General features: G+C 38.6%; 1 protein-coding gene across 12 annotated transcripts in view; it reads left to right on the top strand.

Annotated features, from left to right (window-relative positions):
* The window catches only part of SLIT2 (slit guidance ligand 2), a 374968-nt gene that overhangs the window by 277611 nt on the left and 80768 nt on the right, over positions 1-16589 (top strand). For 5 of the 12 annotated variants that reach the window (XM_045056548.1, XM_023253261.2, XM_023253264.2 and 2 more), the window contains 7 exons: positions 3207-3350; positions 3463-3626; positions 4598-4621; positions 7056-7073; positions 8174-8324; positions 10916-10990; positions 12782-12925. In XM_045056548.1, the coding sequence (XP_044912483.1) occupies positions 3207-3350; positions 3463-3626; positions 4598-4621; positions 7056-7073; positions 8174-8324; positions 10916-10990; positions 12782-12925 (720 nt within the window). The remainder of the gene's footprint in view (positions 1-3206; positions 3351-3462; positions 3627-4597; positions 4622-7055; positions 7074-8173; positions 8325-10915; positions 10991-12781; positions 12926-16589) is intronic. The other 7 variants (XM_023253268.2, XM_023253267.2, XM_023253266.2 and 4 more) reach the window with 2 other exon arrangements.

The raw sequence follows: 16589 nt of genomic DNA, 5'->3' as shown, positions 1-16589 counted from the left end.
CAGTAAGTCATGATAAATACTGATCCTTGTGCCCTAATGTCTTTATTTGGGTTTCAAATTATTTTTAACCCTTGAGGTGGAGTCAGCAAATACTGTTTCTGATATTTAATAGAATGACTCTGTATACATTACGTACATTATTAATATAGCTATTGCTTTAGTCAAGCATTGTCTATATATTACCTGCTTCTCTGTCATTCTTTTACATTCTCGTAGCACTATTCTCCTTGCCATTTACTCATAATCTCTTGCTATCACTGGCCTGCTTAGTACCCACACTGAAAATAGCACCTTCTCTCCCCTTCCACACACACTTACTGGTCGTTGATGTAACAAACAGGTTAATAAACCACGGGATCTGTATGGAGATGAATCTTACTTAAAAAGCTCTTTGTCCCTTAGCCTAATATTTTGTCCCTAGCTCAAGGCCCATCCTTAAGCCTGCCAGGACTAAAGCAACACGATTATCTCTTTATGGCTAGCTGAGAACTTGGTTAAGCATCTTAGATTTGCTTGAACAGATGAAAAGAAGTAAGTGAAAGGAACAGAAGAAAGTAGTGTCTAACTCTTTCTTTCTCCTAATTTTCAGACCACATAATGTAAAGTAAGTACAAAATGCTCAAAACAGGCACCTTTTTCAATTGTCTTCCAGGCTCCCTATTTTGTCCTTCTCCTTACTTCTGCTCTCTGACTCCTTCATTTGGCTGACAGATTGGAGAACACAGTAGGTGTGACCTGTGTTGTGGCACAGAGTAGAGAAATGGGATTATCAGTCCACACCTCAGACTAGTTCCTAAGCTTTTAAGAAAGCATTATGAGGACCACAGAGAAGGTCAAAATGTCAGGTCCTAAAGGGGGGGGTAAAAAAGAGGAGGAAAGAGAATCACCACAAGGAAGTCATAGCTTTGCAAGTATGTGGAATCCCTAAAAATGCAAATAAAACAGAGGTGCCGGGGTGGCTCAGCTGGTGAAGCATCCAACTCTTTAATATTGGCTCAGGTCATGATCTCACAGTTCATGGGATTGAGACCTATGTTGGGTTCTGGGCTGACAGTGTGGAGCCTGCTTGGGATTCTCTCTCTCCCTCTACCTCTCTGCCCCTCCCCAGCTCATTCTCTCTCTCTCTCTCTCTCTCTCAAAAATAAATAAATTTTAAAAAAGCAAGTAAAACAGAAATACCCTATGTTAATTAGAGATTCTTATGACCAAAGAGAAACCATTTTCAGTATATTAAATAAGGCATACAAACCCAAACCACAGAGCACATATTTTTTGAGCTACTAAATATTTGTTTAAGTATCAAAGCACTAAACTAAATGCTAGTAGAGAAAAAAATATCAAAAAAAAAAAAATTCTGTGCTCATGGAGGGCAAATAAGTAGGCCTGCATAAAGTAGGTGCCAAGACTAAATAGCACTGAACAACTTCCTTGGGAACCCAGAGGAAGAAATACTTTAGTTGGATGGAAGGCATGCTCTGGAAAAGGTAAGCTTCCCGTGAGGCCATAATAGGCCACAGGATTGAAGAAAGTGGAAGGCGGGGCAAGTATATTCCCAAAGGGAGTCCAACATGAATAAAAGCTGAGACATGATCTCATATACCCTACGAGAAAGGCGTTTGTCAAAGTATGATTTGTGAACCACAGTTTCACAGAACATTGATGTCGAATATGAGAACATGTTGAAAAAAAATGAGTGTGTAGGATATTGTGTTAAACTAACTTAAGTGGATGTTTATAATGCAGGACCAGGGCCTTTAATATGCTTATGAACCGTGTCACTCTCCAAGAGAGCTACAAAGTATTAATTCAACAACAGGTACTTATGGAGCACTTAGTACGTGCTCAGCACGGGAGAAACATTAGGGAGCTAAACCGACAAATACGCCTGCTGTCTGGAGGCAACATGCAAATGACAGCAATGAAGTGAGAAGTAAATCAGGGGTGCCTGGGTGGCTCAGTCGGTTGAGCATCCAAGGCTTGACTTTGGCTCAGGTCATGACCTCACGGTTCATGAGATAGAGCTCTGCATTGGGCTCTACACTGACAGCACAGAGCCTGCTTGGGATTCTCTTGTCTCCTCTCTCTCTGTCCCTCCCCTGCTCTCTCTCTCTCTCTCTGTCAAAATAAATAAATAAACATTAAAAAAAATAATGTAACAAGTAAATCATATACAACAGAAAGAAATACACACTTAGGAAAACAGAAAAAAAAAGATCATAGTAAAGAAATCGAGTGTGTTAGAGGTTGAGGAAGGGCAAACGCAGGGGATGGTATTAAAGAGAGTGGTCGGGGTAGGCTGAATTGAGAAGGTAAGATTGGGCCAAACTCAAAGAAGCAGAGTAGTCAGACAGCAGGGACAAGAACATTCCAAGCTGACATCCCTGCATGGAGACCTGTGTGTCTGGAGCTGAAGCAGCTGGGGGAAAGAACGTGGAGGTCACAGAGTCAGAAGGGGGCGCTCACGGTCCTATTGCGCCTTAAGGCAATTTGTCAGGACTTTGGTTTCGCTGAGAGCAGTTTGAGAGTTGTTGCCTGGCTTTGAAAGGAAAGTGATCTGTGTTTTTAAAGGCTCACTCTGGCTTCTGTTTTGAAAGTAGACCGAACTTCTTCACAGAGCAGCTGGAAAGACTAATGTTTTATGATGGGTTTTTTTATGGCATCCTTGACTTCAGAAGTTGGCTCTGCTTTGTCTACTGCACTACCCTTCCACCTTCCAGAGAATATGTTTCATTATTTCTTCTGAATAAATGTATGAGTACCACTAGATTTATTAAACTGCATGCCCTTCGCTTTATCTGCTATAACCCCAAATCTTCCACCTGTGGTACCTAAATTATTACAGTTAAAATGTTAATGTTGAGGGGCGCCTGGGTGGCTCAGTCGGTTAAGCAGCAGACTTCGGCTCAGGTCATGATCTCGCGGTCCATGAGTTCGAGCCCCGCGTCGGGCTCTGTGCTGACAGCTCAGAGCCTGGAGCCTGTTTCAGATTCTGTGTCTCCCTCTCTCTCTGACCCTCCCTCATTCATGCTCTGTCTCTCTCTGTCTCAAAAAAATAAATAAACGTTAAAAAAAAAAATTTAAAATGTTAATGTTGAGGTTCAGAAAAATGTATTTGTTGATTTCTTGTATTTCTCAAGAAGGACAGAATCTTGAAGGTGGGTTAAGAAGATGCTGCACTTTAATTCTGCAACTATTTGATCAAACAGATTATTGAATGCCAACAAGATAAACTGCCTTCGGGTAGATGCTTTTCAGGATCTGCACAACTTGAACCTTCTCTCCTTGTACGACAACAAGCTTCAGACCATTGCCAAGGGGACCTTTTCACCTCTCCGGGCCATTCAAACCATGTATGTATCTATGGCTTGGATCAACTATGGAGACTGGTGTCTTCACTATGGATTTGAGAGTTGAGTTCATTGCAAGTCGAGTATAAAAGTGTTCTGTATGTGTTTCTGAAAGGCATTTGGCCCAGAACCCCTTTATTTGTGACTGCCATCTCAAGTGGCTGGCGGATTATCTCCATGTCAACCCCATCGAGACCAGTGGTGCCCGCTGCACCAGCCCCCGGCGTCTGGCAAACAAAAGAATAGGACAAATCAAAAGCAAGAAATTCCGTTGTTCAGGTAATTTCTTACTTTATGTGACATTTCACTTGTGTTACCAAAAACAGTGGTTATGGAGACCTAGAGACGGCTGGTTATCAGATCAATTATCAAACATTGTAGAATAGAGTTCTTTTACTTCTGTCCACAAAGAACCAAATAAAGAGAGCTGTAGACACAATTCATATAGCCCTCCTATATGTAATATTTTTAACACTATATCCAGCATAACAAATAGGCTACCAGCCAAGAAAAAAGATGCCTGGATACTTCATGCTGTATTTTTAGAATTTGAACTTTTAGCAAACTCAGAATACTTTTCAAGTCTGTTAAGTTGTATGTTTGTTGGATTATTCTCCATTGAAAAACTTTAGGTAATCAGTCACGTTCTCATTTCTTCAGAAAGGGAACTGAGACTTAGTTAGGTGATTTGCTCAGGCTCAGAATTAGGGGGAAAGATTTCCCTATCCCTTGCTTCTCACACCAAATGTGTTTTCTTATTTTTCATCCTCTTATTTCAAATAGGATTCTGAGAATAATTTTTTTTTTCCAAAAGGCCATCTTTTAGCATTTGGGGAATATCATACTTATTTATAAAAAGCTAAATGTAGATACATTGTATTACCATTAAATAAAAGACCGACTGCAGTGACATTTACTATTTGCTTTGGACTAATCTTTTCTGTTTTCTTACGATAAAACACATTCTGAATGTTTTGGGTAGTATGTTATCTGACTATTGCAGGGGTATTTCACATTCGGCAGTTAATTCATACTAAAAAGCTAATATCAAAACAAAGCTATTTATTGTCCTTGGTTCTAGATACATTTACTACTCCCTGTACATTATTATATCTCAGCCACTGCTGTGAATAGAATTCACTTAATTATCTATAGTGCCTTTAGTCCATTCTTAATCTAATATAACTCCTATCTCTGCTTGCTGACATTCAGGTGCATCTTCTATTTTTTTTTTCTCTTTTTTTATTTAGCTAAAGAACAGTATTTCATTCCAGGTAGGTTTTGCTCGGTAGTAGGACTAACCACAGATACCCTTTCCTCACCTTATAAAATATAGCTTCTGAAACTTTGATGTGCATGCGTTTGAAAGTACAGTGGGTACTCTGTAGATAGATTTACTTCTGCATAGATCACTTGTAGCTGTTTCCTGAAAACCTGACCTTTGCATGCAGCTTCTGATGTTAAACTTATATATTATTAAACTCCCATCTTTTTTTTTTTCTCTCTCACTTTGGCACATTATCTAAAATTTCTCACAGTACCTAAAACGTTTGAACCTGTAGCCTTCTACTTAAATCATTTTCTCTCCTTATGTTGTATATCTGATCTTTCAACCTGTTTTTAAAATGTAGCTTATTGAGCTGGTTTTAAAGACAGAGACCTTTCTGTTGTCAAAGAACTAGTTCTACATGAAATCAGTTACCAACACATAGAATGAATTCTCTTTCCAACCATGAGATTTACTTTTTTGATGTAACTATACTAAAAATGTATGCCTTACTTTTTGTTTTATTTGGCTTACTGATGCTTCACTTTTTATACAAAAACAGCAACTTCCTGCTTGCTTACATACAGTTATATGTTGTTTGTGACTTAACAAAACTGAACAAACTTCTTGTATACCTGGAGTGACAATATAACTCCACAAAAACAATATTGACATGCATCCTGAAAGCATCAGGTGTTCATAGGCACGAAGTGCCTTGAATAATTTAGGCATATGAATGGAATGTGTTTTAGAAAAGTAATTGAAATGTTTTACCACTACAATCTCAACACTGTCAAGGCTGATGATTCTGGAACTAGCTCTTTGAAATATGTTTCTTCACTTCTTTTTTCCTTGCCTGCCAACTGTGTAAAATGCCTCTTGACTTGTTTGTTTTAGACCATTATATAAAAATATGTGTTAGTAATTAATTGGCTACATTTACCATCTCCTGGGGATATTCTAGACTATTATATATTTTAACACCTACCAATAAGAAGATTATTTATACAGTGTTAGTATGCAAAAACCATACTGATTTTTTAAAGGAGAGTACTGGGTTAGGTTTGGTCTTTATTTTAAGGAGATATGTGTTATTTACCTTTATTGAATTATAATTTGAATAATTTTGTTCATTTAATGGATTTTGTTTTATTACTTATTTTGAGCTTGAGTGATCAATAGTATTTTACATATTACACTGGCTACATAAGACATAACATGGTGGAAAGAACAGTTGATTGGCCTTCATTGGCAATCTTTAAAATTCATTAGTTTTACCTCACTATTAAGCAGAAAGTCATCTGATAGCTATTACTTACCCAGAAAAAGCCATATTCTAAACACCAGAACACCTATAGGATAAAACATTAATATTGCTTAAATCCTCAAATTCTGCCAATTAATATAATTGTTACCGAATTCTTCAATTAATTACATTTAACTCTACTTTATTAATAATTTAGAAATTAATATTTCTGGATCACCAATTAAAGACCCAAAGTCAGATTGTTTTCATAAATTCTGATACAGTTTTGCCCATTTACTGACAGCGGTCAAAATAAGCTTTCTTGGAAATACATTTTATATGTGATATCATAGCTTCATTTTCAATTTCTGTTAATTCAATTTGCATTAAAGCAATAATAATAGAAGTCAGGACTCAGAAGGTTTCTTTGAGCCTTTTCTCTCTCTTTTTTTTCTTATAGATTTCAATTAAAATTTTATCCTACCTAAACAGTCTCCGTAAAAGAAACAACATTGTCATTGCATGAAATGCAGATTATTTTAAATGTAAGATACCCAGAGTACCTGTCGTGTAGACCTTGTTGCCAGTGTTTCTTCATTTCACTTTTAAAACGAAAGCCTAAACTGCATTACAAAAGTTCCTCAATAAATACCTTGGCATTCATTGCCAAATCTAATGAAATGATTATATTCAGCTTTGCAATCTGATGAGATTCTCGTTTCATTTCCACTAAGTGACATTATTTATAAGTTGGAAAAATCATTAAAAAGCATGTAAGCCACCACCTAAGGATTAATCCAGATGGATTTGTTTGTAAAGATCTCCATGATTCGTTTTTCACTTCAGTTTGCTTGTTTACCTGCCTACCGTCATTCTATATGGCATTCTAGATACTATAGTGATAACTCAAAAGAAAATCTATCTTGCAGAGAGTTCATCATTTAAAGGAATCGACAAGAACCTAACTTGTGCTGTGCATCTTGTATGCCATTGCTTTTCCCGTAAGACCACTGTGCTTCAAAAAATTACTACAAAAGCTTGCAAAGCATGACGATTGCTGTCATACTATGCCTTTCCCGTCCAATTGCCATAGCAAGGAAAGAAGGAGGAGACCTTAGCTAGTTTTATGTATGTGTTTATTAATCTTAATCGGGATTACTCTTTCTTTCCTTCTTGGTGATTTTTACTTTTGCAGGAATTCACCATTTTGGCTGTAAGTAAAAGTGTCTGATCTGAAACATAATGTCCTCCCTTTTCAATCCTGATGTACCTTCTTCTAGTCTCGGTCTTTTGCGCCTTTTTTCCGCCCCCCAAGAAGAAACCACAGATCTTTTGAGCTTCTCTGTTGTCCTTGTAGCTCACCTTCAACTTCTTCCTGGATGTTGTTCCCGAAAGCTGTTGTTTCCATTCTGCAGTTCTGAGGAACAATGGAGGCACCTTTCAGTGTAGCCCCCTTCTTTGTGTTTCCAGGAAATCTTCGGTAGTAATACTCTTACTATGGTCATAAACATTCTGCGGGAAGAATGCATGTCATGTAAACAGTATTACGTTTCCAGAACGTCTGTAGCTTTTTCTCCTGCTTCCCTTCATCTTTCCTCTCGGTCTTACCCTTGGCCTAGTGGATGGTGTAGTGATTATGTAGCGAGATTTTCTGTTGTGCTTGATCTAACCATGTGGTTGCCAGGTATGAGTAAAACATGGTTCCGTCAAGCACCATGGAACGTCACGCAGCTTTCTACAGCATGACAAGCTGCTGAGGCTTAAATCAGGATTTACTGGTCTCTTTTTATAAAATCAAAATGAAAAAAGAGGGCTTTTTAGGCATTTCTGAAGATTATGTGAGAGGGAGAGAATACTAAAAGACCATAGAAAATTTAAAAACCTGAGTACATCTATTTGCCTTGAAAGCCCTAATTTAAAATGATATATAGGAACATGTTTATTACTGGATACATTTTAAATTCTCGACTCAGAGAAAAAAAATAAACTTTTTAACAATTAATAGCCATTGTATGATTAGCTGTCAAATAGGCTAGAATGGCTCATAACTGGATCAGCAGAAAGTACAGCTGTGAAAAGCTCATCTCTATTAATGTTTTCCTGTCCTGTGAATCTGGTTACTTTTTTTTCCAGCAAATTCCAAGCCCTTGTTTTAACCCTCTCCTGACATCCATTGACCAAAAATTCCCCAAGTTGTCTCCCTGCTGCATAATCTATAGTTATCTTACTATTTTTCTTCCTACAAATTAATGAATATTCTAACCTTTAGACTAAGTATCTTTTTTTTTTTCTTTTGGCTTGAATCCTCAATAGGTACAGAAGATTATCGATCAAAATTAAGTGGGGACTGCTTTGCAGATTTGGCTTGCCCTGAGAAGTGCCGCTGTGAAGGGACCACGGTAGATTGTTCCAATCAGAAACTCACCAAAATCCCAGACCACATTCCCCAGTACACCGCAGAGCTGTGAGTTCATCTCCTAACAAAATCCAGGTTGGGAGGGAGGGAATGAAAGCATCGAAGCGATGGAATTTTGTCTTGCTCTTTTATTCTTGATGATTGCATTGATTTTAATGAACACGCATGGCCGTAACTCTTCTTCGTACAAAGATAGATTAGAGGCTATCTGACTTCATCTTTCTGGTCCAAGATACGACTCCAGAAGTTAATTTACTTCTCAAAAATTCAGTTAGCTCTTGATAATGCTAAGAATAAGAGCATTCATTTGATATTTATTTCTTGGGTATTATTTATGCCCATACCCATTTCTAAAAATGTAATAGATTTCTAAGGGATATAGTCTTTCACAGCAACCAAATAAAGTACTTTGAGAGTCACCATTTTGAATCTCTGTATATTATGAATTAAAGCAGAGAGGCTTTATCCGCTTTATTACTTCACCGACCTGAAGGTGGAAGGATTCAGTGCTTATCAAGTATTACAGCACAGCGGGTAGGTTTTGTTTTTCCTGAGTAATGGATAGCATAGCAGAAAAACAAAAGAATAGTGAGATTAGATTTATATTTATAACCCTAACAAGGGCCTAGCACATACTAGGTGCTAAAACAGGTTTGTTGAATCATCTATAGATTCTGTGCCATGTATGGTTTGCCTTTAGTGACATTATTTATAAAACTAAGACTAGTGTTCTAAAAATTGAAGAAAAACCTGGTGACATCTCATTGTTTTCGGAACATCTTAGCAACGTTTATGTATAGCACCATCTGGTATCTGCCACTTACTTCTTTGCAAAGTCGGTTGTCCTTTTCTGCATGCATAACCCTTCTGTCTTCAACTAGATTGTAGCTCCTTGATGACAGGGATTGTGTTTTATGGTTTATCTCCCACCATGCCTATATTCGCGCCTGTTACTTAATGAATTCTAAGCAATTTGAGTAATTTCAAATAATGTAATGCTTTCAAAGGGATGACAGAAACTACCCCGAGGCTGTAGTGATACTTTTTTTTTTTATTCCTGTTACTTTTTGAATCTATTTCATAGCTCCAGGATTTTTTTGAAATGTGTGAAGAACATGCAGTAAAAGGCCTGAACTCTATTTTATGGTCACATAGGGAGTTGTGTGTATTGCCAATATTATTACAAACAATAATTCAAATTATATCTTCCTGCATGATAACAGCTTAAATAGGCTTACTTGTCAATTAAGAATTACAGCACTAACATCTAATTTATTATTCAGCAAAGTTTTTGTGTGTTTTAAGAAATTAGGAGCTTTTTAAATTATACATTTAAAAATCAGTACTGGAAAGAAAAGGTTTCAAATTATGTATCCAGTAGGGGACTTCTATCCAGAATATATAAAGAGCTATTACAACTCAACAATAAAAAAGGTATATTACCCAATTTAAAAGTGCTCAAATTATTTGTGTGCACATTTCTCTAAAAAAGAAATACAAATGACCAATAAGCACCTAAGAAAAAATGCTTTGTATCATCAAGCATTAGGGAACCATAAATCAAAACCACAGTGAGGTAACACATCCCCTAGAATGGCCATAAAAGCAAAAAAAGACAGTAACAGGTGAGAGAAATCGGACCCCCTCATGCATTGCTGGGGGAATATAAAATGACACAGCATCTTTGGAAAACAGTTTGGCTAGTCATCAAATTGTTAAATATAGCTTTACTATGTAACCCAGCAATTTCACATCAGTGTAAATATCCAAAGAAATCAAAAACATGTATCTACACAAAAACTTCTACCCCAATGTTGGTAGCAGCACTATTCATGATAATCAAAAAAAGTAGAAACAACCCAAATATCCATCAGCTGGTAATGGGATAAACAAAGTTGGTGTGTCCATAGACTGGAATATTATTTGGCCATAAAAAGGAATGAAGTGCTGACATACGCTAAACATGGATGAACCTTGTAAACATTGTGTAAAGTGAAAAAAGCCACACTTTTCATGAATTCATTTGTATGAAACATCCAGAATAGGAAACTCCATACAGACAGAAAGTAAATTAGTGGTTGCCAGGGAGGGAAGCAAATTGAGAGTGACTTCTGATGGGTATGAGATTTCTTCTTGGTGGTGGATATATTCTGGGATTAGGCAACAAACATAGTTGCACAGATTTGTGAATACACTAAAAACCACTAAATTGTACACTGTTAAAGAGTGAATTTTATGGTATAAACTGCATATCAAAAAATCCATTAGTAAAAAATATTTGCAGCAAGTGGTTAGAAAAAATGGTTTAAAATGCTTTTTGGGAGAAAAATGCTTTGGGGGAGGAGAGACAATAGTGGAAAAAAGTTTGAGAAAGTTTGTTCTATAAATTACTGAGTGAGAGCTAGTTTTGATTTTTGATCATTGGTTTTCCTTATTATATGCTTCTTCATATTTTATTTTGATCATTGAAGTTTGAGTGAAATGGGGAAAAATGAGTACTTCCACAGATTTTCTGTGGCATGTCTTCTCTATTTTACTTTGGAATAATTATTAAATGATCTTACAACTCTGTTATCAGAAATAAAATCTAATCCCTTCCTAACTGTTGGTAATGAAAGTTTTGTTTCTTTTTTTCTGAGGCGTCTCAATAATAATGAATTCACAGTGTTGGAAGCTACAGGAATCTTCAAGAAACTTCCGCAGTTACGTAAAATGTAAGCCGTGCATTAGCCACCTTTTAAATTTTCTGTGGTGTTTTGTTGTGTTTTTCACATCCCTTTGCAATGTTATTCAGATTTCTTTGGAGATTGGAAACTATAAAAGGCCGGGCGAAATTTCCATACAATGACTACCTGTGACATGATTTTAGGGTAATTTCTGAGAGGAGTTTCAAGCGATGCCAACCACGTTTTCTCTAACAGAGCCCCTAGCCTCTTATTTTAATTCAGACAGCTGGTTTGTTATGTGGCCACAGCAGGAATTCAGCAATCTAAGCACATTAGAAATGGGTGCGGTAATGTTTTGTAACTTCCTTTACTATTCCCTAAACCACGCTGTTATATCTCTTTCAGCACATTCATGTCAACTATTTGACTTTTTGCTTCATTAAACTTTCATTAGAAGATAGTCAAAATTAATGATTGGTAAACTGACTTGATAGCTCATCTGTGTTACTACATATCCACAACTCATATTTTAAAATCAGTTTATCAACTCAGCAGTTTCAGTAACACTCAGACAATATTCCCCTCCCCTGAGGAGGTGGAAGGGTGGGAGGGACAGAACAGAGGTCAAGTATGTAAGGCCAATGGAACAGCCTCCATCTGAGAGGAAACGTTGAAAGGAGAAAAGGAGCATTGTTCTGTTTCATATGTGTATCTGGCCCATGGTCACACTGATTTTTAAGTGGCAGAGTAGTCTACTTCCTGTGCACTTGACTCCCATATTATACTGCATCCCAAAGAGTTTCATATTATTTCATTTTTCTCCTTTTCACTAGCTCTGATTGCTCTTACTTTTTATTCATACCTTTCAAGTCAACACATATTTATTGAGCAACTCCTACATGCAGTGCTCTGAGAGGAATAAAGCGATACATAAAAATGATCCTTGTTCTGGGAGCATTCTGGGTCTTTGAGTGAGCAATGAGAAAAGGAAAGATAGAACCTGTAGCAAGGGGTTACCTCAGTTGGATGTTTTTGCCCTCTGGGCAAGCATTGTAGTATTTTGTGTTACACAGGATATTGACAGTTAAGTTGGCTGTTTTGACACATTATTACAATAAGAAGTTTTACTGGGAACAAACCCCTATTCTGATACATTTCTTTTATTTTTTAATTTTTGTTTTAATGTTTATTTTTGAGAGAGATAGAGACAATGCGAGTGGGTTAGGGGCAGAGAGAGAGAGGGAGACACAGATCTGAAACAGGCTCCTGGCTCGGAGCTGTCAGCACAGAGCCCGACGTGGGGCTCGAACTCACGAGCTGTGAGATCATGAACTGAGCCAAGGTCGGACACTCAACCGACCGAGGCACCCAGGCGCCCCTATTCTGATACACTTCTGATGCTATCTAAATGTTCACACATTTAACCCATCTTTCTTCTCTCTACCCAATTGCCTTCTTTTAGTCATTAATTCATTCAGTAGTCTTTGGGGCATTTCTTTAAAAAGTTCCTTTTGAAGTATTGTGCTGAATATAAAGATTTATACAACTCAATACCTGACCTCAACAATGTTAGACTCCTAGTGACCCTTGAAGATCATTTTGACGTTGATTGGGCTGGTATTTTTCACCATAGACATTCTCCCCCAATATTATCATCAGTTTGGTTCAATGGAATAGGAAGTGTGGTGTCTTTTCAGAACCTGTGGTGCTGGGCAGTGAAAAGCTTGGAAATTATGGAAGAATTTGCTTAGTACAAGAAAATGGTCTGACATGTTGTCTCAGTGCCCTTGTTGAAAGAAATAGCTTAAAATCTTGATTTCAACATTTTTTTTAATTTAGAAACTTTAGCAACAATAAGATCACAGACATTGAAGAGGGAGCATTTGAAGGAGCATCAGGTGTAAATGAAATACTTCTCACGAGTAATCGTTTGGAAAACGTTCAGCATAAGATGTTCAGGGGATTAGAAAGCCTGAAAACTTTGTAAGTATTCTCATCTGCATTGTGATTCTTCCATCACAGCACTGTAGTTCACTGGTCATTATAAGTCCAGGTGGGGGAGTAGCTCAGACTCCTCCTCACCCTACCATCTCAACGTCTGTCTACATCTCTCTCTTACAGATACACACACACACACGCGTGCGCGCGCACACACACACACACACACACACACACACACACATCCTGTGCGTGCAAACATTCCCTTCCTAGAATCCCCCAGACTTCGGTGTGTTGCTTGCAAAAGATCGAGAATGTCTCCCGATGGCTGATTCCTCAGCAAAAAAGATTGCCCTTGTTCCAGTGCTGGTGCAGATTTCCTCCCTTCCCTGGTTCTGCCTCCGAATGTTCATTCTCTTGCCTTTTCATCAAACACCTCCATCTAACACTCGTTCTTGGCCCCAGGGGTCTAGCTTCAGAATCCAATCCAACCCCTGTGGCACAGAATAACTAACGGTTCATCTGGAAACCACCTTTGTCTGCTCCTGTGAGGTCTTAGTGAAAAAGAGACTGACTGACGGTAGATCGTGAACCGTCTATTTCAAAGCAACATGCTAAGAGTTGTGCCTACTTGCTCGGGGGTAGGGAGGTTGGGACAAAGAAATTCATTATGTTTCCAAAAAGTTGTTGACCAAAGAGGACAGGGATTGGATTGAATAGCAAAAACCGCACTTTATGTTAACTTGAATTTTCTATGGTGCATATATGTAGTTTTTATTCTCTCGGAAGTATATAATTATGTTTGACAAAAGTGGCAACCTAAAATTGGAAGATGTACAAATCAACACTCTGAAGCATTTGGAGGACATGAAGGAAACTATTTGTAACCAAGAAGCAGCTGATGGTGATCACAGTGGAGAGAGGTCCACACTCTACTGTCTCTCCTAAACTGTCACCCTGTCCCTCAGAGCCACAACCAGAAGGGTGGATACTTGAGGACATCCCTTGCCTGCTCTTTATCTGGCGCAGAGGGAGAAGACCATTTCCCCGGCAGGCGTGGATGTATTCCTAGCATCCTGAATTCAAGTCCTACTGAAAATGTCTGCCCATGAGTGTAGACGTTTGCTCCTGAGCCTCCCAGGGATAGAGTGAAACCTAACATCCAGCAGGGCTAGCCTGCAGCCCTCCCACAGACTAACTTGAGCCCCTTCAAAACGTTATGCAAATAGTCTTTTAGCCTTTTTATGGAGGAGATGCCGAGGAGAGGGTAGAGGAGAGCAGAGAAAATACACCACAGGCGGCTGCATCTGTTCCTGCCCCCACCTCCCTCGGCCAGGCTGCTTCAGGCGACTCTGCAAAACACGAATCCTACAAGCAGAAGCATCTTTTGTTGGAAGATAGCTGAGGGACTGCTTGTTACTGGCACCTTCTTGAAGAGGCAGCGTGGGGGTTGGGCAGAGGAGGGGAAGCAGGTGAGGAAGGAGTCTGTATCCCGCCTACATCAGTCTGCCTTGGGCTGCCATAGCACGATACCACAGACTGATGACTTAAGCCACAGAAATTTGTTTTCTCACAGTTCTGGAGCCTAGAAGTCCAAGATCAAGGTGCCGAGAGGGTTGGTTTCTAGCGAGATTTCTTTCTTGACTTGTAGTTGAAACCTTCCCCTTCTACTCTTACATGCACTTTCCTCTGTGTACAGAGAGAGAATGCTGTGGTGTCCCTTCCTCTTTGTATAAGGACACCAGTCCTAAAAGATTAGAGTCCCACCCTCAGGACCTCATTTAACTTTAATTACCTCCATCAAGACCCTGTCTCCAGATATGGTCACATTGGGGCTCAGGACTCCGACCTATGAATTTTGAAACACACAGTCAAGTTCATAACACCATCCCAAGCAGCTTATTCCAGTGTTTTCTTCTGGCCAGTTTCTTTCGCAGGACTCTCCCTGAGACAGGTCCTCTAAATTCACTTTCTCCTTCATTATATTTCTAGCGATGTTTTTGTGCCCCAGATGTCTGGGCACAAACAGATGTGAGTGGCTCTATCTTTAACCCACTCGGCCACACAAGAATACTAGAGCATTTTAGAGCCAAGCTCAGTATTCAAAGGACGAAAGTAGGTTTGTCTGGACATATGTATTTCTCTAAGTGATATCTTTGGGCTTGGGACTATGAAGATTTTGACAAGACACCCCCATTATCCCTAGACTTCTTAACTCTTTGAGACTAATAAACCTCTTAATAATATGTGCACAGATTTCAGTGTGTCTTTGAATATTTGACATTGCAGCCAAAATGTGGTACATATGTGCACTTATGGATTTTTCTAGTAACAGGGAGCAAAACTTTTCTTTAGCTTCTCCCAGGGGTCCATGACTCCACCAAGATTAAGACCAAATACTCTTTATTACTTTATGGCAAATGATAGTGTGGATAGAAATACCTCTCTGTTGTGTGTTTGTTTCCTAACGTAAAGTTATTCCTTGACAAGGAAGGCAGCATCCTTTCTCCCTATATGTGACTTAACAGAATGCGAAAGTTGATAGTTCTTATGTATTTCTTAGAGCAACCTAGAATTTTAAAGGAACCCTTTGTTATTCACTTATTTTTGCCTCTTTTTTTTTTAACATACTGCGATCTTCTAGGAAGGTGTTCAACACATGCCTTGAAAAGTTAAGTAGAATAACCTCAGCAATTCTGAATAAGATTCATGGCAACTATTCATTTTCACAGGCTTTTTAAGACATTTTCCATTCCTTCTCTAAGCTCCACAAATAAACAGTTCAGCAAAGAATTGAGAATGGAGCCAAAACTTCAGCAGTGACAAGGAAAAGACATCAGTGTTAATCCTATTAATGGCAGTTGCTAAAAATTTAAAGAGGTCAGGATTCTTTCAAGAGAAGCCGGTTTGGAGGCACCCAGAAGTCTCAAGAGTGTCTGACTCTTCATTTTGCTCAGGCTGTGATCTCACAGTCCATGAGTTCTAGCCCCACATCGGGCCATGCACTGAGAGTGCAGAGCCTGCTTGGGATTCTTTCTCTCTCCCTGTCTCTCTGTTCCTTCCCTGCTTGTGATCGCTCTCTCTCTCCAAATAAATAGATAAACTTAAAAAGAAAGAGAGAGAGAGAGAGAAGCAGATTTAAACTTCATTGTGAACAACTGGGATCTGTTAACTCTTGCCTCTTTTTAAGTTCCAAACTTTAAAATGATAAAATAATTTTCATAAATAACGTGTGCAAGATTTGCAGGTGCTCAGTCTAGTTTGGGTTCCCCAGCCTATGCTGACATTGACTTGGCATCTAAGTCCTTGAGACGCTCTCGGTTCCCCATCTGCTGTGTGTGACTATTGATTCTTTTCTGCTTCCTTTCTGTTAAACCTCAGATGTAATGCTACCGTGAATACACAAATCACAGGCCTTCAAGGGCTCAGAGAGCTGTAGGTGAATTAGGACATTATGTAATCAGGCAAACATAATTATAGCATCAGAGGAAGACATTCTACCCTCATCAGATGGGGCTGTGAGTCCACGTGAGGCTCACCCGTGCTTTTTTGTAGCTGAGTGCAATCATTGCAAACTAAGCATTTTTTGGTATATATCCACAGCAATTCCTAATGACAAGAGATCACTCAGAAAACAGTAATGAATGCCACACATTTGCAGAGGGGTTATTTGGATCCTCAGATGGGCAAAACTGATTGCTTGATGCTT

This window comes from Felis catus, chromosome B1 (genome assembly GCF_018350175.1).
Source record: "Felis catus isolate Fca126 chromosome B1, F.catus_Fca126_mat1.0, whole genome shotgun sequence".
NCBI lineage: Eukaryota > Metazoa > Chordata > Mammalia > Carnivora > Felidae > Felis > Felis catus.
This window is presented reverse-complemented; position numbering and strand designations above follow the sequence as displayed.